At 33.9% G+C, this 27,050-nt stretch overlaps 1 protein-coding gene across 1 annotated transcript in view; it reads right to left on the bottom strand.

Moving 5' to 3' along the window:
* LOC141339102 (NLR family CARD domain-containing protein 3-like) overlaps positions 1-27,050 on the bottom strand; it is a 31,025-nt gene that overhangs the window by 1,499 nt on the left and 2,476 nt on the right. Inside the window, exons 3-4 of the mRNA XM_073844734.1 lie at positions 19,993-20,166; positions 7,259-7,432 (exon numbers count right to left, since the gene is read on the bottom strand). Of these exons, the coding sequence (XP_073700835.1) occupies positions 7,259-7,432; positions 19,993-20,166 (348 nt within the window). The remainder of the gene's footprint in view (positions 1-7,258; positions 7,433-19,992; positions 20,167-27,050) is intronic.

Below are 27,050 nucleotides of genomic sequence, written 5' to 3'. Positions count from 1 at the left end.
GGTGTTTTACTCTAAAAACAGCAAACATTTTTTCAAAAACTTTGTGTCAGCTTCTTGTCATCACAAAGACTATGTTTATTTAATTATGAATGATAGCACTTATAATACAGTACAGTTTTGAGTTTTGCCGTTCTGTCTGTTTGGTGCTGGCTGTGCATTATAACTCTTCACATCAGTTTTATCGCGATTGTTAATGTTGTTATTATTATTAATGTAATATTGTATTTTCTACTTGCTGTGCATTATTCATTTTACGGTGTAAATGTATGTTGCATAATGTGCCCAGGGATATACATAATAAAATAATATAATACTAAACAAGACAATACTCCGATTAATGGCTTTATTCCTTTTGGATCTGGATTATGTTGTTGTATTGAGTTTATGCATCATCCAGACACAGAATCGTTTAATTTAATCTTGGGAAAATGTGCATTTGGATATACATGCTGTGAAATGCTGTCATAATTTACCATGAAGTAGTGATTCGAGGGAAATGACTGAGTAAATTGAGAAAATAGCTGAAATATACCAGAGATTGAGAACAGAAACTCTAGCTGGCGCTATGTTGCGCATATTATATTGCCGAGTCAGCGGTCTGAAATTACAAACAAGTAAAATGTTGTTTCTTTGTTGATTATATAACAACAACTTGGAAAACAGACAAAACAGAAAAGGTAAAAGGCATTATTTGAGACAAGAGCATATTAATATAATACAGGTCCTTTTCAAAAAATTAGCATATTGTGATAAAGTTCATTATTTTCTGTAATGTACTGCTAAACATTAGACTTTCATATATTTTAGATTCATTACAATATAACTGAAGTAGTTCTAGCCTTTTATTGTTTTAATATTGATGATTTTGGCATACAGCTCATGAAAACCCCAAATTCCTATCTCAAAAAAATAGCATATTTCAATTAGCATATACAATCAGCCTGTGGCACTGCTGAGGTGTTATGGAGGCCCAGGATGCTTCGATAGCGGCCTTAAGCTCATCCAGAGTGTTGGGTCTTGCGTCTCTCAACTTTCTCTTCACAATATCCCACAGATTCTCTATGGGGTTCAGGTCAGGAGAGTTGAGCACAGTAATACCATGGTCAGTAAACCATTTACCAGTGGTTTTGTCACTGTGAGCAGGTGCCAGGTCGTGCTGAAAAATGAAATCTTCATCTCCATAAAGCTTTTCAGCAGATGGAAGCATGAAGTGCTCCAAAATCTCCTGATAGCTATGCATTGACCCTGCCCTTGATAAAACATAAAATTTTATTTTATTGGTCGGATGAAATATGCAATTTTTTTGAGATAGGAATTTGGGGTTTTCATGAGCTGTATGCCAAAATCATCAATATTAAAACAATAAAAGGCTTGAACTACTTTCAAATGTGTGTAATGAATCTAAAATATATGAAAGTGTAATGTTCATTAGTACATTACAGAAAATAATGAACTTTATCACAATATGCTAATTTTTTGGAAAGGACCTCACTGTAAAAAGCATTCAAGGGTGTTGTCCATAGGAATTTATTTTAAAAAGTATTTTTCTCCCAATAAATTGATTCCCTTTTCTTTTTGAATTCATTTAAGTTTTACAAAAGTAAAAAGGGTGATTGTTTTTGTAACTTATTCCCTATCAAAAAATAGTTTTTTACTGACCTTCACAATAAAATGCTTCTACAAAACTCTATTTAAGTGTTATTATCTAAAGTATAACGTCACGACCGGCCCACATGCAGAACACCAACATCGTTGCTCGTTGTCACCTGAACCGGACCAGTTTCGGATTTCTGTGGAGTTTTTGAGAGCTTTATACAACGTGCAACACATGTAAGTAACTATTTACATTGCATAAAGTTGCAATGCGGGCTTACCGAAGGTCTTGAAATTAACATTAATCTTAACAACTATTGCTAACGTTAACGTAGTATAGGTATATATGAGATGCATTGCCAAATTATGTTTCTACTTAGTTTGGTTACTTAAAAAAGCATTGTCATTTTGTTTATTTATGGAGTCTAATAATGTTAGCATCGGTATTATGTCTCAAATCATTTGTCTTAAATGTTCTGCCTCTTTCCGAATTAGCTAGCAAAACAGTAACATGGTCTCTCATCCTCGTTGTGTCAGTTAAAAGTTACGTTAGCTGCTAGGTTTGTTGTCACAGTTGTTCCCTGCATGATTGAAAAAGATGGGGACATTTTTTGGCGCCTCTTTCTGCAATGCATCACACAAATTCTTAAACTTAATCTTTTTATATATTTGTTTGAAATATTTTACATTGTCTTAAACCATTTGTTCAATTAAAAAGATTAAATATTTATTTTGCATTGCAATAACCTGATCCTTATATTTTCCTAAACTCTTCTTTCATTTATGTTGCTTTTTTAGGAGACCATCAGATCTACTGGAAGGAGCAGTTCATGGAGTAGGTAAGCTCTTGAGAAGGTGGAATTGAGGTAAATGTTTCAAAGGTTTGTCCATTTAGAGGAATAAGGTACCCAAAAGTCAGTTATTGAGAGTTGGAAAAAATAAAAAAAATAAAACTAAATTTGCATCCCTTTCTATTTTTAATGACAGATGGGATGGCCTTGTAAATTATACAGCGCTGTTGTACCAGGAAAGAATGATAATCTAAAACATTATAGACTGCATCATGGGACCTTTGGACACAGCCATGCCTTGCCTTGTACACATATAGATTGTATAGTATACTACAGTATAGTATAGCACTGGTTCTCAGTCCTGGTCCTGGGGGACCCCTGCTCTGCATATTTTGCATGTCTCTCTTATATAACAAACCTGATTGAGATCATCAGCTCATTAGGAGAGAGACCCATGAACTGAACTGACGAGGTGATGATCTCAGTCAGGTGTGTTAAATAAGGGAGACGTGCATAATGTGCAGAGCAGGGGTCCCCCAGGACCAGGATTGAGAACCACTGATGTATTGTAAAGAATACAGTGTGGTTCTGTATAGTACAGATTACAGAACCACACTGATAATGACATTGTATGTTTGTAGTTATATTGCCTGCAATATTCAGTTTTCCTTTATTCACTACCAACTATAGGATCCAAGTACCTCGTGAAGAAAAGACACGTGACTCTGAGATACATTCAATACATGGGAAACAGTGGGCAAGAATCATCTCTGACTACTATGTAAGTATTGTTTAAAAAGCATAGTTTGACTCTTTTGGGAAAAGCACTTATTCCTCAGATATCAATCTTATGTCTGTCTGAGTTATAGTCCGGCACTGGAGTTGGGGATTGGTTAGCTTGTCTTAGACAAATACTGTAATTGGTTGGCAATGGCTAGTCTGGCTCTGTCAAAAGTTCAAAAACACACCTACAAACACCCAAATGTATGTGTAGGAACCAGGGTCCCCTTTTTGTCTTTCAGTTGCTTGTGGACTTGATTTAAAAAATAAGTTTTTTTTTCTTTTTTTTTTTACTGCAGTTTCACAAAAGTAAAATCCTTGTTTTACATTAATGCAGGAGTCATAATCATCTGATGATAAACTGTAAGAGTGGCATTTTCAGAACTTTTACTAAACCACACCTTTTGAAGATTGTTCTCTGTTGCAACTTATTGTTCTGTTTATTCTCATACAGGGACAAACGGAGAGCAGCGTCCATGAGGATTTGAACATGTGCAGATATATGTCTGTCGTGAACCAGTGGGCATCATCATTGAGGGAAACCCAGTGCTTACTGATCTTGGAAATTTGGCCAGGGCATGTTGCCTGCTTCCGGGAATGACATTTGCTCCGAACCTGCAGTTTCCACCACAACTCTGCAAAACATTTGAGGTTTTCCAAAGACTTTTTGTGGGATTTGACACACTGTGTCCAAAGCCTTCCTCCCGTTTATGTCATTTGTAACGATTATGTAATTTTTAATGTTAAAATGTCTCCAACATTAACATTAAAATTGCTAACAGAAACTTAGTGCACCCAATTGTATGTACATGGCAGCTGTTAATAAATGTTGGAAACGAATACCTCTCTTTCCTTATTAAAGTTATGGCAATACTAACTAATTATTTCAAGTGGATTAAATAAATAATTTGTCTAAATTAAGAGTAATAGAGTAAATTAATTAATTAAAATCAAAAAGTTAATTTTTTTATTTTAAATGTTACTTATTTTAACTAAGTATGATTTGGTCAATATTTTGCTCTTTGTCACAATGGTTAAACTCAAATGTTTTGATTTATATTGTAGACTCTACTTAATTTTTTAGCATAGAGTAAAATAAATAATATTTTTACCAAATCAAAATAACAAGAAGTTCACTAAACTTACAAAAAGTAGTTGGAAAATGTTGCCTTAATTTTTTTGAGTTGAATCTAAGTAACAGTTTTTACAGCGTGTAGGTGCAGACCTTTTTATTTATTTATTTATTTATTTTTACTAGTGTAGGTATCGTTGACTGTAAATCTGTCAGTCCAGAAGTGAGGAAAGAATACAGAGTGGAGTTTGAGCTCAAGGTGCTCTTGCTGTGGATACATCTACTAAAACACCTTTTTTGAGAATAAAGCTGTGTCTGTTTGTTAAATTGGTTTTCATTTAGCAGAAAGTTACTAAACACTTGACTCATTTTTCAATTCTGTGGTGTTTTATTAACAAGTTATCAAGCAAAACATTGTTTTAAGGGTAACATGTTACAATCGGTTTTGTTTGTTAAAATTAATGTATGAACTAACATTAACTATGAGCAATACATTTGATACAGTATTTTAAGCTTTGTTAATATTATCTAATAAAAATCCAGCTGTTCATCGTTGTTTGTTCACTTCACAGTGCTTTAATGTTAACAAATACAAACTTTAACCTAAGAACAGCTAGTGACTGTGTTAAGAGGCTTTTGCTTCCTAAATTTTTTTTTTTAATTTGTATTTTATTTTTGATTACAATATTTACTATATATTATAGGTTTTGTATTTTTTTTATTATTGTAAAAGACTACAATATGTAAAAATGAGAATATACAATAACATGTTGAAACAAAATAATAGTAACAAGAGAGAGGAAAAAAAGAGAAAGGAATATATATATATTTACTATTTTTAGGTTTTATAAACTATAACCTAAACTTGTCGTGGTGATGATGTCAGTAACATCAGTTTACACAAAACCTTTTGACACGTCCATTGCTCCAGACTGCATTGTTAAATTTTAGGAGTAATGTTAAATAGCCACTATAAAATAGCACATCTCAGTTACAAGAATCAACCCATGAAATAACACTTTGAACAGTGAAACCAGAGTATTTATTTGTTTATTTATTTTTGCAATATGATAATTATTAGTTTATAATTACTAGCCAATTATTAGTAGTAGTTGTAGTATGTATTGCTATAAGAGACTGTCAATTTTTTTACTATTATATAGTTTTTTTTTATTATTATTAAATATGTCACCTTTAATGTTCAATTGTAATGTAAAATTCAGTTATTTTAGATAAATATGACACTATAGGCGGTTAATAAATCAGTATCAACCAAAGCCATCTTTGCACAGGTGTATTTATGGGTTAATGTTGATCAGAAGGCAGTAAATGCATTTACACACCACAGTTGTATAACATAATGTGATTAATGTTTTAAACATAACATTTTGAATAAAGAAATTTTAAATGAATTACAGAATGAAATGATACTTGGAATATAAAAGGATTATCGCTAGAAGGTGGCAGTAAATCATTGAGTTTATGAAGGAGACATCCAACAGATTCGTTCAAAACTCTGATTCATTCTGGAATAAGAATCAAAAGGCTTTCTCTACTATTGGGTCATTATAAATCACTCACTCAACAGATGCATTCAAAGAGTCATATTCATTCAGGAACGAAGCACCATTCTGTGCGTTATGCTGGAGGCACTCTCCATAGACAGGGCTCAACCGGAGGGGTGGGATAAACGGTTGTCTTTCAAACTCCTCTCCACACAATAGGATAGCGCTACAACCAATCAGAGACTTAGTCTGTCAGGTGACGTAGTCAGAGCGACGGAGATTTTTAACGAAAATCAGTGCACTGTGCAGTCTGTCAGCCAAATAATAAACATAGATGGGCACTAAACCTTTAAAAGTAAACAAAAACATGCACAGACAAATCCAAATTACACCCTGCTCTGATGTAGTATACGCAAACACGGGAAGGGGAAATCGGTGAAAAAGTCCAGGATGAGTTTGCGCAAGTAAACGTAATCTTTTAGCTTTAAATGGGTTTGAACAACCAGGATAAAGGAAAAGAAATTACCATTTTGAATAGCCGCTATATCCACAATCTCTGTGCACTGTGTGAACAATGAGTGTCGTATACACGCCACAGATCGCTTCCGGTGTTTGCGTATTCTACACCACACCGCGTTCACGTGTAACGAGCTCCTGCTCAGGACACATGGACGTGGCTGTGTATCCAAAGTAAAAAATTATATAAATACTGTTCAGTTTTCCACGCGTAATTCACAGAACCAGGAATTCATGTCTGACGGAACTTATGGTCGCAGGTCAGTCAGTCGTCATCATGTTAAGCCTGCCCACCGACTCGTGATTGGCCCGGTACATCTTGGATTTTTCGGAATTTTAAGTGAATTGAGAGTAACTAGACTGACCTTGGAAGCAAATTGAATTTGCTGCCGCTAGGGGCGCGTCTAGATTCTAGGCTAGGAGTCAGTTGCAAAGCGGTTCTGTGTCTTTACTTAAAATGTTTATTTGGCAGAAAAATAAAACACCATTTTGTGAGACATCAGTTAATACTGAATATTAATTAAATAAAATCATCAAATTGTTTAAAACAAAAGCTATGACTGTTGCTTATTTACACCTAATGGATAGTGGTCTGCAAAATGCAGTGTCCAGTGTGTCGCATGCACTGATCTATAGAGTTCTCCATGGTCACATACTTTGATATGTCAGCTCAATAAAACAGGCAATGTGCCAAAGATGGGGGTAGCTGCGGGTGAATAAATTAATATTTGGGCTATAAGAAAATAATAAATTGTATTTCTCACGCATGTTGTCGAATTTATGCCTACAGAAGTAAGCCCTGTCTATAGGCTCTGCCCAGTACGGGCTATTATTTGTTATTCTGGTAAACATGTCTCAAAATAAATATCTATTTTTATTTTCCACAGAAGAAAGTCGTACTGTTTTGAAATGACTTAAAGATAAGTAAAGTGACAACAGGATTTTAATTTTTTTGGCAGTATTTTCACAGTTTTTGTGTTCAATAATATAATAACACTCACCATAGTGTCTCCAGTTTACAGTGTGGATCCTCCAGTAGAGCAGACAACAGCTTCGCTCCTGAGTCTCCTGGTTTATTACCACTCAGACCCAGTTGTCTCAGGTGTGAGGGGTTTGATCTCAGAGCTGAAATCAGAGCAGCACAGCCTTCCTCTCCAATACTGCAGTTATACAGCCTGCAGAGAGTGAAGAACATGAATGATCTCTGAGATTGGGTTTAATCTTTAGGGTGAGAGTGTGTTTGTTTGTGTGTTTGTATGAGCACTACTTTTTCTATACACCAGGATTGGCACTATGGAGATTTCAATTTGCCAGAACAAGCACAAGTTAAGAAACTAATTGAAATGCACTTTACCACATGATTCCTGATACTAGTTCATCATTTTTGTTCTTCCAACCATTTGTAGTATTATATAGACAATAATATTAAAATATTAAGAGTAACATTATAGCAGAGATGTTCACAAGTCTTTAACCTGAAGTCTGAGTCGTATTTTAAGTCTTTGGTCACGAGTCAGAGTCGAGTCTCAAGTCATTTAATGGCTTGCTAAAAAAAATCCATTAAAAATCCTCATGTATTGAAATCTTCCTATTTATGAAGCTGTTAGAAAACATTTATAAACAAAATGTATGATCTGTGATCTGCTTCTTTTAATTTTGATCTTTTTTTAAGAGGTGTTAAGATGTTAGGGTAATGTACATCCAGCCTGTTACTTATATGTTTTAATCCATTACTATGTTCAAAACAGTTTTTCTGTTATCAAATTCTATCATAAGAGTCCTATTGACCATGACACATAAGGAAACATTTTTACATTTACACTGTAACAAAATTCTGTAGTTTTCACAGCATTATTACTGTAAAATCAACAAATCCATACTGTAGATTATGTATATAGTATGTTGCTGTAGATCTGCAAAGCATCATGGGTAAAACTACAACAGTGGGAAATTTTACAGTAAAATTATATTTTCTTGTGAATCATAGTACAGTATAGTTTTGAGCGGCATTTTCTCTCAGCTGTATTAACCGACGTAATGGACGTATTTTTTGCAATTTGACCTCAGAAAGGTAAAGTTACTCATTATTTCTCCATAATTTTTGTCATTATTGTTATATTTACAGTTTTCACTCGTGAAGTTATGCGTCTTTAACTTTCAGAGAGCGTGAGAGAGAAAGTCGAGCATGAGAGCGTGAGAGGAAGAGGTGGAAGCGGGCGGACATCCACTTTAACCGCTAAGTGTTCGCATATTATTCCTTAAAGAGCATAACATTTTTATATATTTTCATTAGAGATGTAACGGTATTGTAAATACCGTCATACCGCAATAACAAATTTTTTCGATACTACCGTGGTCGCATGACTCGATAAAACACTTTCATTTTGCCATTAATTGAAATAATCCAGTGAGATTTCTGTGAGATTTCAGCTGGTGAAAATACTAGTGTTCGAATCATTTTGGCCACCACTGTATAAATGTTCATTATTTTTATTCTCACTGATATTAAAAATGATATTGAAAACACTTTAAGTTATCTTTTAACTCAAAATAAAATCAATAGATATCACTGTTATTTTATAATGCTGTTAACACTTTCTCTGACAAGCAGCAGTCATGAAAACTGGTTTGTCATGTAATGTTTGACATATACCCTGTACTGGAACTAAAGATTTTATAGTTAAAATCTATACATTTTTAGGTTTATGCAAAATTAAAAATGTTTACAGACTGAAAAATACAAAATTGAAATGTATTGTATGATATTTTTAAATGTATTTTCACATTTTAAAGTCAATAAATGTTATTTTTGTGAAAAAAAAACAGTGCCTTCATTTTAGACTTCATTTTTGAAATTGGGGTGAATTTCCCTTTTACGTGACTCTTGTGGGAGGGAGGATTTTTTAAAAATATTTAAGCGGTTGAGGGGGGCTTTTTTTCAATATGTTATTAAATGTTTGATCATGCTGTGTACTTTAGTTTTTACAATAGGGCAATTATTGAGTGAGCATGAGCACACCGTCTCTGGAGAGCGCAGAAGTGCTGAATGGTTTAAATACTGGCCAAACTTGAAAAGAAATGCAAATTATAAACTTTAGTGACGATGTAAACTGTGACAATTCCTGTTTCAACCGTGCAGTGTGCAGCTCGCTTATAGTGCAGACGCGATGTGGTCATTTAAAGACAGAGAGCTTGCGGAGATTCACTCGTGCTGTTTGTAAAATAACTCCTCACAGAAAGATTTCTAATTATTTTGTAAGTTATTTAATAAAGAAATATGAATTGTACCTCAACGCAATTGAACACCCTACTGTGAATATCAGTATTTAAGGATAAAAGACTCGAGCTGCTTTTAACATATTCACAAGTCCTTCTCCTGGAGTCGGGTCAAAAGTAATCGTCAAGTCAAGTCTGAAGACTATAAAAATGCAACTCAAGTGCGACTGAGGCCAGAGTTAATTTATCTCTCCCGGGAGTTTATTTGAGTTTACTCTCAAGAGTGTAAATTTACACTGAAGCAGAGTTTATGACATTAAAGTTAATGAGATAATTAGTGATTAATTAAGTGATGATTGATCATTATTGAAGACACCTGATGTTAACAAGCAGAATCACCAAAGGAGAAAATCACATTTTGTAAGCAACCTTTAAAGTGGTCAATGTTTGCATTAGTTGATCTCTTGACCCTTACATTTTTAACTATTTAATTTGACATATTACTCTGCTGTTTTTAAGATTGTGAAGTGGTTTAGAGGGCAGGGAAATTTAGAAAATGAACATCACTGTATTTTTTTTCTCACACTGAATTAGAGAAAGTAGTATTTATGAATGATGTTCTCTCTTATATAAATACTCTTCAAACTGATTAAAATATTCAAGTCTTGGTGCCACTGAGTACTTGCAAATCTGTTATTCATGAACAGGAAAAAGATTTGTCAATTTGTATTTTAGTAATTATTTACCTGTATTGGCTGTATTTTATTGTCAATGAACAGACTGCGTTGTCCAGTTAGTAGCCTAATGCTTAACTGCCAGAGGCGCCGACACCATCACTTGATTTATTCCTCCCTTATAAATGTGGAAACAACTTTACTCAACAATAGGCTACTCCTTCTGTGGTATTTTAAGAGTAAGACATTTTTCGAAACTATTGTAAATATTTATTATATTTGTGTAGGCTATAATCACAATAAAAACAACACTTTTTTTTATATGACGGAAACAAACAGGATGCCACTGTGAGCACATCACAAAAATGAAACAAAATTCTGCATATAGGCTGCTACTTGTTGCACAGTTTATTTCATTTTGTTAATTTAATAATTATATAGAAACAAAATATATATAAGAAATATATAAAAGTTAATCAGAAAAATAATAATGTTTTTTGTTTTTACGCATATTTTCTTTGTCGATAACAAAACATCAAAAAACTGATGGAAACTTAGCAAGTGTTCTTCAAAATGAATTCTAAAAATCTTTTCTAATATTTTTGACTTTGCCGTATCGAATTATGCCTTTAATGTATGACGGAATACACACAAAAAAATTCATTCACCCAATTAAAAAAATGTAGGGTAATGGTTCACATCTATATCTTGAAAAATAAAAAATAAAAAACTTAAAATAACAATATTTTTATAAAAACTGTTCTATAAACCTGGCACAGAGTATTTTTTCTTGTTGAAGAAAGTCAATTAAATTCTAGTTTTGATCTGAAGATATAGATTTAATCAAAACAATTCTCATTTAAGAAATATAAAAAAATATTTATAATTACTACAACTGACTTCCAGTCACAGCCTCAGATGAAATCAACTGAAATAAAACATTAAATCTCTGAAGATCTCAGCAGAGGAGGATTAAACAACTCCACAAACAGCAGCACCAGCTTCACGCATTACTAACCGCTTTGACTTCATTTCTGTCATATGTCTAACAAAAATTATTATTGAGAACAGAGGTTTAGATGTCAATCAAAAGTCATCCATGCCTCCCAAAATGCACTGCAATATGAATAAATTAATTGTCTTAGTATTTTCTTTTATACTAACTATTTGCTTTAGTTTTTGCTATTTGCTATTATCATAGCAACACATGTTAAAAAAAAGATGGCCGCTACTGTCTGAGTGCTTAATAGGTTACACCAGGTTTTTGTCTTTATTCTGTTTAAATGGGCCTTTAATTTAATACTTTGAATATATTAATTAGAGTTTAAAGTTTGGACTTTTCATCGTTGCTGTTTTGTGTTCGTTCAGAGCTCATTAACGTTGCCGTCTATATCTCATAATGGACAACGCCACAGTCTCAGAAGTCTCTCTTCAATCAATCTGGGACGCTATACAACAGATAAAATCTGATATGATTGTTCACTTTGATGCAAAAATTGATCATCTTCAAACCGGCCTGTGCACAATTCAAGGCTCCCTCACTTCGCTTTCTGAGCATGTTTCTGAACTGGAACAACGGCTGAGCTCAAACGAAGATAATGTGGACAATCTGACCAAGCGTGTTCAAGACCTTGAAAAAGAAAATGCTTACCTCAATAAGAAAGTGGATGAGGCTGAAAACAGAAGCCGTTTATCAAATCTTCGCTTTGTTAATATCCCGGAGAAGAGTGAAGGTAGAGACATGTTATCTTTTTTGAATCAACTGATTGCACAATTGCTTGGTAAAGAACACTTTCCCACGGCTCCAGTTATCGAAAGAGCGCACCGCTCGCCAACCTTCCTATCTGGATCACAGCTTAAACCGAGACCAATTCTGGCCAAGTTTCTGAATTTCCAGGATAAAGTCAGGATTCTCCGTCTGGCTCGGGAGAAAGACGAGCTTGTATACAAAGGCACACGAGTCTACATCTTCCCGGATTACAGTGCAACTGTTACGAAGAAACGGCGACAGTTTGACACTATCAAAAAAACCCTTCGTGCGGCTGATGTCAAATATTCTCTACTGTTTCCTGCAACTCTAAGAGTTATGGTGGATGGAAAGCCCAAACTGTTTCGTTGCCCCGAGGATGCCGATCTTTTTTTCCGTGACTACTTATCCTCTACTCTGTGATTGTTGGACTATAAGTAAGTTTTTTCTTTTTTAAGTGACTATTTTTTTTTTCCGGACTATTTATTCTTTATTTCGTGAGTGGAGGATTGTGAGTAGGTCTCTAAATTGCAGCTGTTTTTTTGTTGTTGTTTTTTGATTCTGTGAATATCAATTTCCTTTGTGATTTGATTGTGAGTAGCACTTTAAGTATACTTTGCTTTGTAACCGCTGCTAGTAATTTATCTCTTTTTTATCACCTTATTTGTTTATTTTATCGAGTTAAAAGGTCCTTTTTATGTTTAATATTATTATTGTATCAGACTTAACCTGTAGTAGCTTTTTCTTTGGTCATTCTGTGTTTTCTATTTTGTTTTTTTGTTTGTGTTTATGACTGTGTTGTTTTGCAGCTCTTACCCATATGTTACCCTAACCAATTCTATGACTTTATTTAATTTAATTTATTTTTTGAATTATAGATTCACCTAAAGGTTTAAAAATTGTACATTTGAATATCAGAAGTCTTCTCCCTAAAATTGATCTTTTAAGAGCCTGGGTTTCTCTTTATAAACCTCATATTGTTACTTTATCTGAAACTTGGTTACATGATCGAATTAGCGACGAGGATATAAAACTTGAAAAGTTTGTTTTATTTATAATTGATAGACCTTCAAGAGGAGGTGGTGTTGCTATATTTGTTGCTGCTCAGTTAAATTCTGTGTGTGTAACTCCGTTAATATCACCAGTTAATTTTGAATGTTTATTTGTTAATATTAATTTTCATGATAACAAACAGCTAACTATAGGTTGCTTGTATAGACCTCCATCTGCTCCTGCTGATTCCACAAAATGTATTTTGTCAGTTATTAATTCTTTAGGAAGGCATACTGAACTCATTATCTTGGGTGATTTCAATTGTAACTGGTTGGATCGTGCTTCCTCTAATGATAAACATTTATTTAGTAGCATCAATCTTACTCAGTTAATTGATGAGCCCACCAGAGTTAGTCAAAATGTATCATCTCTGTTGGACTGGATATTGGTCACTAATCCGGAAAGAATTATTAAATCAGGTGTAATGTCAGATTGTTTAAGTGATCATTCTGCTATATTCTGTGTTTGGAAAATCAAAATGCCTCGCCTTTCTTCAAAATATATTACAATTAGACAATATAAGAATATTAATTATGACTATTTTATTTATGATTTAGTGTCTATTAATTGGAACAGGCTTGAATTAATTCCCTCAGTTGATGACGCCTGGAACTTCTTTTATTCTGAAGTCATCAATGTAATCAATAAGCATGCTCCTTTGAAAACAATAAGAGTTAAAGGCAGGCATCTTCCTTGGATTAACTCAGATTTGATTCATCTTTTCAAGCAAAGGGATCAGGCTTGGACTATATATCGCAAAACTAAATTGCCAGAGGACTGGGAATCTTATAGACAGCTTAGGAATATGTGTAAAACCAAGACAAGGAATGCAAAATCTAATTACTATAATGATTGTTTTTCTCAAGATTTTCGTAACCCCAGACATTTCTGGAACCATTTAAATAACGTTTTAAATAAGAGAAACAAAACCTCTTTAAAAGAGATAATTATCAATAATGAACATATTTCTGATCCTATTCAGATATCTTATGCGTTTAATAATTATTTTACTTCCATAGGTACACATTCTACTATTAAATATTCTGATACCTTCTCTTCTAGTGGCTGTTTAAATCAGCTATTTCTTTCAGTAAAATTTCTCCCTCTGATACTTTAAAAGCAATACGTGGGTTAAAAGAATATAGTTGGCCTGGTCCAGATGGTTTGGAAGCTAAATTTGTTAAACTAGCTTCTCACATCTTAATGTATCCTTTGACTGATTTATTTAATCTATCTTTATCTTCTTGTTCAATGACTTCCATATGGAAATGTGCTAAGACTATTCCTCTTTTCAAAAGTGGTGACCCATCTGATTTGAATAATTACCGTCCAATTTCTATTATTTGTACTGTAGCAAAGGTTTTTGAGAAATTAATTTTCAATCAAATATCTAATTATATTAATCAGTTTAATATTTTGTCCCCATTTCAGTCAGGTTTTAGACCTAATTTCTCTACCACTACAGCTCTAATGAAATTCACCAGTGATTTGTTTACTTTCTTTCTGATAAATGTCAAACTACCGGTGCTATCTTTATCGATCTTTCTAAAGCATTTGATACGGTGGATCATTATCTTCTGCTTGATAAGTTACATTCTATAGGTTTTGATCAAAACTCTCTTCTTTGGTTTAATTCTTATCTTCATAATAGACGACAATATGTTTCATTCCAAGGTTTAAACTCGGATTACTTGGTTGTTGACAAGGGTGTTCCCCAAGGATCAACCCTAGGTCCTTTGCTTTTTTGTTTATTTATTAACGACCTTCCCAAAATCTGCTTACATTCGTCTATTCAGCTTTATGCAGATGATACCGTTATTTATTTTTCTCATTCTGATACTTCATATATTCAGTCCTCTTTGCAGTTAGACTTTAACTCATTACAGAATTGGTTTTATAAAAATAAACTCATTCTTAACAAAAAGAAGTCCTGTAGTATGGTGTTTTCTAGAAGATGTCATCGTTCTCACTCTTTTGACTAATTATTATTTTTAAAGATGGGTCACTCTTATGTAAAGTCGATCGATTCAAATATCTTGGTCTTTGGCTCGATCCTGAATTGTCTTTTAAGCATCACATTGACTATATTACTAAAAAATCATATGGGTGTCTCGGTTCTCTTTATTTATTCGTTCTCAATTAATTGCTTTTCATTTCGAGTCAGGAAAAGATTAATCTCCCAATTAATTCTTCCTATTATTGACTATGCAGACACAAAGAGATGGACCAACGAAACAGAGCGGGCTTTACAAGCCTGTTTCGAATGTACTGATTGGAGTGTTTTTGAAGCTGCTGCTACTGATCTGGACGAGCTCACAGACACTGTTACTTCATATATCAGTTTCTGTGAGGATTTATGCATTCCTACCAGGACTCGCTTAACTTACAACAACGACAAACCATGGTTCACTGCAAAACTCAGACAGCTTCGTCATGTCAAAGATGATGCTTATAGGAAAGGGGACAAAGTCTTGTATAAAGAGGCCAAATACACACTGGAAAAGGAGATCAAAGTGGCAAAGAGAAATTATTCCGAAAAGATAAGGAACCAATTTCATTCCAGTGACTCTTCATCAGTGTGGAAAGGTCTAAAGCACATCACCAACTACAAGACATCATCCCCCTGTTTAATCCTCCTCTGCTTTTATTTCAGTTGATTTCATCTGAGGCTGTGACTGGAAGTCAGTTGTAGTAATTATAAATCATTTGTAATATTATTTCTTAAATGGGAATTCTTGCTTTGATTAAATCTATATCTTTTTGTTTAGATCAAAACTAGAATTTAAATTCATTGACTTTCTTCAACAAGAAAAATATACTTTTGTGCCAGATTTTATAAAATAGTTTTCATAGAAATATTGTTTAGTGCAAGTTATAAAATATCGATGTGAACCATTAAATGTGAACCTGGACAAATCTGTTTTACATTCAGCACTTGTTTTTTCACAGTCTTGACTGCAAATGTTTGTGATTTGTTTTTATATTATTTTATTTGTTATGTACTATAGATTCTGAAAATTCAAACAAAAATCAGACTCCTGTATTCATGAAATCAATTACTATCTTTGGTCAAAAATGCAAGTAAATTAACATGTTATTTGTGTGCTATACTTTCATATTTTATATTTTTAGTAAAGCACATCACCAACTACAAGACATCATCCCCCAGCACTTTGCAGAATCAGCAACTGGCAGACGATCTGAACGAGTTCTATTGTCGGTTTGAAAAGACACCATTTACACCTCCAACATCACCCCTCTCCCCCACTCCTGCAACTCCCATTCAAATCAGTGAAGATGATGTGCGCAAGGTCTTCAAAAAGAACAAAAGAAGAAAGGCACCAGGCCCTGACGGTGTGACACCAGCCTATCTGAAAACCTGTGCTGACCAGCTGGCCCCCATTTTCTCACAGATCTTCAATAGGTCTTTGGAGTTGTGTGAAGTCCCCGCCTCTCTGAAACGCTCGGAAATCATCCCCATTCCAAAGAAACCCAAAATAACAGGACTTAACGACTACAGACCTGTGGCGCTAACATCTGTCGTCATGAAGTCGTTTGAAAAACTGGTTCTGGCTCATCTGAAGGACATCACCAGACCCTTACTGGACCCCCTGCAGTTTGCTTATCGAGCAAACAGGTCTGTAGATGATGCAGTGAACATGAGTCTACATTTCATACTGCAGCATCTGGACAAATCAGGGACTTACGTGAGGATCCTGTTTGTGGACTTCAGTTCAGCCTTCAACACAATCATCCCAAACCTCCTCCTTCCCAAACTATCTCAGCTCTCTGTGCCCACCGCTCTCTGTCAGTGGATCAACAGCTTCCTGACAGACAGACAGCAGCTAGTGAGGCTGGGAAAATTCTCATCCAGCACCCGTACTATCAGCACTGGCGCCCCTCAGGGTTGTGTTCTCTCCCCACTGCTCTTCTCCCTGTATACTAATGACTGTACCTCCAAAGACCCCTCTGTCAAGCTCCTGAAGTTTGCAGACGACACCACACTTATCGGCCTCATTCAGGACGGTGACGAGTCTGCTTACAGATAGGAGGTAAAAGAGCTGGCTGTCTGGTGCAGTCATAACAACCTGGAGCTCAACACGCTCAAAACTGTGGAGATGATCATAGACTTCAGGAAAACCCCCCCTGCTCTCCCCCCACTCACCATCATGAACAGCACTGTAAACACAGTGGAGTCATTCAGGTTCCTTGGCAACACCATCTCTCAGGACCTGAAGTGGGACATTCACATAGACTCCATTGTGAAAAAGGCCCAGCAGAGGCTGTACTTCCTCCGCCAGCTGAGGAAGCTCAACCTGCCACAGGAACTGCTGAAACAGTTTTACTCTGCCATCATTGAATCCGTCCTCTGCACTTCAATTACCATCTGGTTCAGCTCAGCTACCAATTCTGATCTCAGAAGACTACGTCGGATAGTCCGGACTGCTGAACGAATCATTGGTACAACCCTCCCTACCCTTCAAGATCTCTTCTTATCCAGAGTACGAAAAAGGGCTGCCAAAATTACTCTGGACCCCTCACATCCAGCACACTCACTTTTTGAACTGTTACCATCCGGTCGGCGCTACAGAGCACTGAGCACTAGAACGACCAGACACCGAAACAGTTTCTTTCCTCAGGCAATCCATCTCATGAACACTTGATTGTGGAACATACAACAATATACACTCTTTATTCATTTTTCCGTTATTTATTTAAAGCACATACTTACTTTTATTCAAATGTCTTTGCTATTTTTGCACATTGTCTGTCTTGTATACTTGTATATTGTTCTTTTTATAATATGTATCGTCTTGTCACTGTCATTCTGTAGCACTGTGGAGCTCTGTCACAAAAACAAATTCCTAGTATGTGCAAACATACCTGGCAATAAAGCTCATTCTGATTCTGATTTATCAAAATACTTCTGATGCCAATTTAAAACCTTTAAACATTATTCATAATTCTTTATGTAGGTTTGTTTTGAGATGTCCTTATAGAACTCATCATTGTATGTTGTATGAAGCTCTTGGTTGGCTTCAACCTAAATCCCGAAGGCAATATCATTGGCTTCAGTTTCTTTTCAAGTGTATTTATTTAAATTTTCCTTCTTATTTAAAACAGTTTTTAGTTTCATCTACATCTATTTATTCACTTCGTCATATGCAGTATCCACATTTTTTTATTCCTAGAATCCTTACTGAAGTTGGTCGAAGGTCTTTTCAATATAAAGCTCCATATGATTGGAACAATCTTCCTTCTTCCCTTAAATCAATTACATCTTTTCATCTTTTTAGGATTAATTTAATATCTCACTTGAAAACAACCTGTTTATGTTTTTAACTTTAGGTTGAGAATTGTCTATAGGCAATATATATATTTATGTATATGTTATTTTTATTTTATTTTTTATTAAATTTTTTTCAAAAATGTTTTTTATTAATATTTCTGATAAACTACTTATTTATATTTAGGTTTTCATTACTGTACTAAAATGTATATTATTTTGTATGTACATGCTTTATTTTATTTTTTGACATAATTGTAGATTATGGGTGGGTGAATAGGGAAGTGAGCTGTGAATTTTTTGTATGTTTTTTTTTTTTATTACTTGTGTTGTATTTCGTATTGTTCTATGTATGCTTTATAGAGTCCCCCTCGAAAATGAGATGGAGCATCTCAAGGGGCTTTCCCTCAATAAATAAATTCAAATTTGTGTTGTGATTTTTTAGTAGCTTGTTTCGTGATGTTCAAAGATCTGTATATGTGAATTTTTCTTTGTTATGATAATGTGCTTTAAAAAACAATGTTATAAAGACAATGACCTAGTGACCAACTAAAGCAAACACTATTCAAAAAATGGTAACCTTCAAATGAAATTCACTAAAACTATGAAAATAAACCTCTGTTAATTCTCAGTGTGAACTTCTGTGTGACAAATAAAGTCAAACTGGGGTGCGTTTCCCAAAAGCATCATTAGCCAACTATGGTCACAACTTCTGTTGAACTCTGTTGGTAACGACTGAACTTGTGACCAAAGTTGGTTTTGGGAAACGCAGCCCTGGTTAGTAATGTGTGAAGCTGGTAATGCTGTGTGTGGAGCTGTTTAATCCTCCTCTGCTTTTATTTCAGTTGATTTCATCTGAGGCTGTGACTGGAAGTCAGTTGTAGTAATTATAAATCATTTGTAATATTATTTCTTAAATGGGAATTCTTGCTTTGATTAAATCTATATCTTTTTGTTTAGATCAAAACTAGAATTTAAATTCATTGACTTTCTTCAACAAGAAAAATATACTTTTGTGCCAGATTTTATAAAATAGTTTTCATAGAAATATTGTTTAGTGCAAGTTATAAAATATCGATGTGAACCATTAAATGTGAACCTGGACAAATCTGTTTTACATTCAGCACTTGTTTTTTCACAGTCTTGACTGCAAATGTTTGTGATTTGTTTTTATATTATTTTATTTGTTATGTACTATAGATTCTGAAAATTCAAACAAAAATCAGACTCCTGTATTCATGAAATCAATTACTATCTTTGGTCAAAAATGCAAGTAAATTAACATGTTATTTGTGTGCTATACTTTCATATTTTATATTTTTAGTAGCTATATACAGCAAAACTACAGCGCTTCCATTAGACTATTTTTTATGAAGCTGTCAACACTGTAAACTCTGACGACATGCAATCAGTTGATGAACACCCATTCATATGTAGACTATTGTTATTCAATTATATATATAACATTTTTATTTTATTTACAAGTTTTGTGTTTTTCCTGTTTTATTCATTCAATATTAAGAAATAGGTTTTCAAAAATTGTTTTTCAAGAAATAATTCAACCCCCCAAAATGTAGTTTGTCTATGTAACAATATGAGGTAACTGTCGCTGTGATATTAAAGACAAACACTAAAGTGCTGGTGTTGAAAAAAGGCTCCAGAAAAGTATTGCAATCCAGCCGTGAACATTTTTTTTTTTTTTTTTACTTTTACTTTTTACTCCAAACCTTATAATTACTGAGATGTGATGAGACTCACCATAGTGTCTCCAGTTTACAGTGTGGATCCTCCAGTAGAGCAGACAACAGCTTCACTCCTGAGTCTCCTGGTTTATTACCGCTCAGATTCAGTTGTCTCAGGTGTGAGGGGTTTGATCTCAGAGCTGAAATCAGAGCAGCACAGCCTTCCTCTCCAATACTGCAGCCAATCAACCTGTAGAGAGTGAAGAACATGAATGATCTCTGAGATTGTGTTTAATCTTTAGGGTGAGAGTGTGTTTGTTTGTGTGTTTGTATGAGCACTACTTTTTCTATACACCAGGATTGGCACTATGGAGATTTCAACTTGCCAGAACAAGCACAAGCTAAGAAACTAATTGAAATGCACTTTATCCACATGATTCCTGATACTGAACTAGTTCATCATTTTCGTTCATCAAAACATGTGTAGTACTATATAGACAATAATATTAAAATATTAAGAGTAACATTATAGTATAACATATTACTCTGGTGTTTTTGAGATTGTGAGGTGGTTGAGAGGGCAGGGAAATTTGGGAAATAGACATCACTCTATTAAAGTAGCATTTATGAATGCTGTTTCCTCTTAAATAAGTACTCTTCAAACAGATTAAAATATTCAAGTCTTGGTGCCACTGAGTATTTGTAGATCTGTTATTCATGAAATTGATAAATATTGTCAATTTGTATTTTTGTAATTATTTATCTATATGTTTTATTTTGGATTATGTTATATCATATTATATTTGGACTCGTGTGGTAGTTCACAATGGGGCTAAAGATGCACAGACCGATTAAAAATTATTACAGACTTATGTAGCAAATGAGAATCTTTAAAATTACAGGCTTATATTTTGAAACAAAGGTCTTGTTTATGTTTTCAGCTTTAACTGGAGCATTTAAAAAAAGATGGTATTTGGTGTTAAAAAAATAAATAATCACCATATTTTAATGCAACATATTTAGTAATATGATATCACTCACAAGATATAAACAATCTTTTAATTAAGATAGTATAAAGCCATTTTAAGTTATGGGATCTTCAAGCAGTGTAAGAATCTATCACAATCTTTTTATTTTTATTTAGATGAAATAATTCCTGTTTTTTTGTTTGTTCGTTTGTTTTTTAACCTCTTCAGCTCTGTATCCCCCCTCATCAGAGTTATTGAACAGAATTAATAAATTGTGAAGAAGTGAACTAGACATATATGCCATTTGAAAGCTTATAAACTCAACTTTCTTGTCCATCCCATCACTTTTCCATTTATTTTACATAACATAACATAACATAACATAACATAACATAACATAACATAACATATAAATTTGGCTGAATTTGCCCCATATACAATGCCCCCTTTGTGAAGATGACGAAGTAATATTTATATTTATATTCATATCGCTCAAACTGACCAAACATAGATGAGTTATTTATCAAATGAAGCTTGCCTTAACACGTTTATGTTGACTGGTGATTACGTCATCACGTATTGTGTCATATGTCTGAAAAGCTCCCAATCAGATCTGTCCAAAGAGACACAGATCAAACTCCTAGACCAATCCGATCTCGATTTATGTCTTTCCAAACACGAGGGAGGAGGACGCACTGCTCATGAACTGGACACCGGCCCCTAGCGCTCACCGCGATCTTGATCAGAGTTAGGACACTATGGTTTATCAACAAATACTATAATAACTATGAATTATTCCACCCATTTGTTCAAATTTAAGGTGTTTTGTGTAAAATGAGACCATTTTTATCCATTTAGCCCAATGTATGTGGGAATAGGACACTTTTTAATTCAGGGATGCCTTATCTTGCAGAATGGAGACCCCTAGAGGACAAACTGCCTCCCTTCAATTAAATCTCAGTAAAATAAAAATAATAAAAATAATAATAATAATAATAATAATAATTATTATTATTATAATAATAATAATTTAATCTCAGTTAAATAATAATAAAATTTGATCTTTTATTTGTGTTTATCAAAATATTATGAAAAAATGCAATCAAAAAATAGTAATTATTGCACCCATGTGTTTAAAGAATATGTTAAAAAATTACTATGAAATGAGACCATTTTTATCAATTTACTCCAAAGTATGTGAGTCGGTGCTCTTTTGAATTCAGGGATGACAAAATCAGTAAAAAATACAAAATATGCCGCAGAGCTGAAGGAGTTAATAAATCCATTTTACAGTGTACTCAGTTAATAAAAGTGAATTATTTGATCAAAGCAGAATATGGTACAATCATTGCTGAAGGGGTTGTTTTAGACAATAATTAACTTAGATATAATGTAAAACATATTACTTTAGTTGAAATATTTATATCAATATTGTAGAACTATTGCCCCATACTGGTGAGTCTTTTACCTCGAGTGTGACATAAAAAGCTGTTCTTTCCACCTCATATATTTCTATATTTTCCCTTTGGAAGTTGCATTCAATATTCATCTGTCTGATAACTCTGAGGAGACACGTGTCTTTGTCCCGATTGTACTCTAATACTGGTGTGCAGTAATGAAAGAAGCACTTCTAGATTCTAGCAGTCACTGTAGCTGTGATATTAAAGACAAACACTAAAGACTTCATCAAAATATTGCAATTAATAAGATGCCAATTTAATTATTTTTAATTATTAATTATTTATACATTTAATTAAAAAGGGTTTGAACTGAGGGTGAAAGGGCAGCAAACAAAACCACTGCTACAGAAAACACATCTGAGTTTTTACTTTTTACTCCAAACCTTATAGTTACTGAGATGTGATGAGACTCACAGTAGTTTCTCCAGTTTACAGTGTGGATCCTCCAGTAGAGCAGAAATCAGAGCAGCACCTTTCTGTGTAATAGGACATCGGGAAAGACTGCAGAGAATAAACAGAACAACTAAAGATGAGTTATTAGTGCTGGACTCATGTGTCTAATGTAATTGCTGATAAACACAGATGTAATACATATCATAGATATCAATTATTAAACCAGGAACTGAGAGTGACTCAGAGTTAAGTCCCATTTTAATAGACTTCAGACTCAAAATTAAATAAATTCACATTTGACTCAAAAAATAGGACCCAAATATTCCCATAAATATTCCCCAAAATTACTTGAGTCTTAACCCTGAACTATATTTTAATTTGTATTCAGCCCGTTTATTGTGCAGCAGTACATTTCCATTTAGTCATTTAGCAGACGTTTTCATCCAAAGCGACTTACAAATGAGGAAAATGAAAGCAATCAGAATCAACAAAAGAGCAATGATATGCAAGTAATATTACAAATCTCACTAATTCCAAAACGTCAGTTTAGAACTAGTAACGAAGGAAAGTTGAGTTGCTTCATTAAAAGCCTATGATTACTGTATTAAAACCTCACTGTATCATGTTTGAGTATTATGAGAGAGAGAGATGGACTGAGCAAGTGATTAACGGACCTGCATCTGATTCATTATTCATATTCACGATCATATGACATTAGTTTAAAAGTTTACTGAAGAAAATATTAACATCCATTCTTCTGTTAAAGGTGATTTTGCTGCTCAGTCCATTTATTCGCTGTGGCAAACTGTTGTTGAAGCTAAACATAACTTCCGCTTAAATTTTCAGTTTAAAAGTCCCAAAGTCACTTTTAACTGTTCACTCATAAAACAGTCTCTGTTTTACAATGTAATGTTAACTAAAATCACCATCACGAACACAGGCACGCTTCTTAATACTAAACAATTATCATTAAATACATTATTTAAAATATAGTTTACATTTTTATTTATTGAGTAATAATATTTAATAAACAACAACAAAAACAGCTATCAAAAAGTTGCTAGAAAAGAGTAAAGGCAGCTTTCTGATATACAGCATTGAATTTACATAAACATGCTACATAAACTATCTTCTTCTCTGGAACAAATAATAGATAAATGAGACCAAAGACTGCCCCTTAGATTTACTCACAACGAATTACATGTCATGTGTAACCCAGGGCTGCCAACTTTTGAGTTCAGCTTGGAGTGATTATTCCCACAGTGTCTTTAGGGGGGTCCGGGGGCATGCTCCCCCGTAAGAAAATTTTGTACATTTTACAGTTAAATTCATCTATCTGGTGCACTTTGAGAGTTCACAATTCAGAGCTCCAATACTTTTGTTGTAATTTCTACACTTACAAGCAGGGCCTAAAACTTTTTGCCATATCTGCCATTTTATTCATGATACAAACAACATTTTTTGGTGATTTGAGAGAATTTACCAGCCATAAATATATATTTTTTTTTTTCTGGCAATGAAACTGTTTTTGCAATTAAAAAATAATAATAAATTGAAAATTAGAACTAAACACTGCATTTTAAATCATGATACAAAAAAGGTGCTACACACATGTTCGCATGAGCAGTTTTTTTTATTAAAATTTGATCTGACTTCAGCATTGTGAAATTATTTGTTATTTTTTTTATATATTTATAAAAATGTCATACTGTGTTTTTATCACGAAATAACGTAAAATAACTGCTGCAGTGCTGCAAAACTATTTACTTTTCTTGTTGTGGTAAAAAGTTATGTGCAGTAAAAGAATTCCTAGATTTAGTCATTATAAATAATTGCAACTGCATTTAAAACAATATATATTTTGACACGAAAATTCAAATATTCTTCTGTAGTCTGCTGTTCTGAGGAATTATATTTTTCTCATATTCGAAAATTAATCCTTCATTCATGAGGGATTTATCACTCCCGAAATTCTGCTTCTTGTACCGGATATACAGCTGTTAGCAGAACGAAAAACAAAACTTTTATTCAAATTCTAAACGGATTGTACGTAGCCTTGGTGTGCGCAATAGCCCTTCCTTGATAATCACTAAAACGTGTCGCTGCAGTTAATCGCAAAAGTCCTTTTATTATCAATGAACCGCTTATTTACAGTGAGAGTCCACAAGTGCAATCTGGCATTTAGAGGTGAGCGAATTCAGAACACAATGGCCAATCACAGGCGTTCTAGATCAACATATATGTCTGTGATTGGCTACATTGCTCAGCGCTACGAAAACACTGTCTTTTGGCGATTTCAAGAGCACAAACACAAATACGCCCTGGAGCGAAAAGTGAAAAGTGTCAATTGCGTGAGTCTCACACTGAATACGTGAGAGGTGGCAGCCCTGTGTAACCACTACAGAGACATCGGTAAATTCCAGAAAATCTGGCCATGGTGAGAGCGCTCTTGAGCGGATTGATGAGTGCAGAACGCCCCCTGACGATATGGCTCTCACACGTCCGAAAACGATAAAGCACATTTTCAAATAGACATTATCTTTATTAACAAACTGCATACCAAACAGTAACCATATTTTTCTGGAGAAAAAAAAAAGTAAAATGTCACATGACTACATGCTTGCATCTATTGTCCCTTGAGTGGCATTGACTAAAAATCTTTCACTGTTCTTCCCCAGTTTCACCAAAAAACATTTTGTCTAGTAACCAGAAGTGTAGGAGAGAAAAACACTCTGAAAAACTAGACAAAGTCTTTAACAAACAGAATTAATGATTTTAATAGAGCAAGAGCAGACGTTTCAGCCATCCAGCTATTCTCAATGCTCATTAACCAGAAGTGGAAAGTAACGAATTACATTTACTCGCGTTACTGTAATTGAGCAGGTTTTTTGTGTACTTCTACTTTTTAAAGTAACTTTTAAATATTGTAATTTTACTTTTACTTAAGTACGTTTTCATTTAAATATTCTTATTAACTACATTTTAAATATCATCCGTTACTAAAAAAAAAAATAAATAAATAAATAATAATAATAATAATAATAATAAATTATAAAAAATGTGCGTGGAGGGAAGGAGGGGATCGCGCACCGGAAACTACTGATTGTTTGGTGAGCGGGAGAACAAACACAGCGCGCTAACTCAAGAAAGATGGAGACGGACAGTTTTGCAGAGTTACATCTCTCGGCTGCATGTATGAAGCAAACCGTCGCGCTAATGTCAAGGTAATAAACTTGCGCGTGCCTAATGTATAACACTCGTGTATATCAGAGTCGTACATTCTGCACACATAAGTCCGCTATTGATTCACAAACTATGCGCGTTCTCTGGGCTCTGATCCCTATCGTATTTTTGCGTCAAAACATTTGCCTAGTTGTCCAAATTATTGTCCTGTGAGTGTTTTATAATGAATGCTCACCCATAGAAGAGGAGTGAGGCTCTGTGTTTATGAGCAGCAGGCGCGCACTGACAGTTCAATGATTGTGTCTGTGTCGAACCTTCACATCGATGCGTTTCAACAGATTTAGAATGTATTTGCTGTAGTTTGAGTTCGTATGTTAATTTTTTAATGGAAACAGTAGATTTTCAGTCAGTCAAGTTCAAAGGGATAGGTTTAGTGGTCTTTTGGCATCTCTCTGTCCTGTTTGGTAAGGCAGGTTCACTTATTTAAGAAAAAGTTCTCTGGAGTTGTAAAGAATGTCTTCAGTAAGGAATTCAGGTGCTTTAAATCTGTATATATAATTTTAAAAAGTTAGAATTTAGCAGAGGTTTTCTTTAAAGGTTATAAGGTATATTTAAAGTTTTATTTTAAAGTTTGTTTGAATTTTAAGTTTTTTATAAGATGCAGTAGAAGAATAGTAAGGCAAAACAAATGTTTTGGTTAATAAAAAAAGACTTAAAAATAAATACTTTTCTCTTTACTGCAGAAGTAAATAAATAAATAAGATAATAATAAATAAGAGGACATGTCTGGCATAGGGGGGCCTTGCAAAATTGAACGGAGAAGGAGGGGGGCCCCGCAGTAAAAAAGGTTGGGAGCCCCTGCTCTACTGAATTCACAGTTTATGCAACATTCAGTGGTTGTGATGTTTAAAGTTTTATGGGATTATTTGCCTAAAAAATTCCCTAAATGTTTTATATGGTTATTTTTTTATTGTATCTTATTTATTTGTTTTTATTGCACTTTAATTTGTAAAGTTGTTTCCTCAAATAAAAACAACCAGGTTGAGAATTATATCCCCTTGTTCTTTTTTTTTTAATAACACTAGAATCCCCCACCCAGCACTGCTGTTAAAAAAAAAAAAAAAATACTG

Source organism: Garra rufa, chromosome 7 (genome assembly GCF_049309525.1).
Source record: "Garra rufa chromosome 7, GarRuf1.0, whole genome shotgun sequence".
Lineage (NCBI taxonomy): Eukaryota > Metazoa > Chordata > Actinopteri > Cypriniformes > Cyprinidae > Garra > Garra rufa.
Note: the sequence above shows the minus strand (reverse complement) of the source record. Positions and strands in the feature narration are given on the sequence as shown.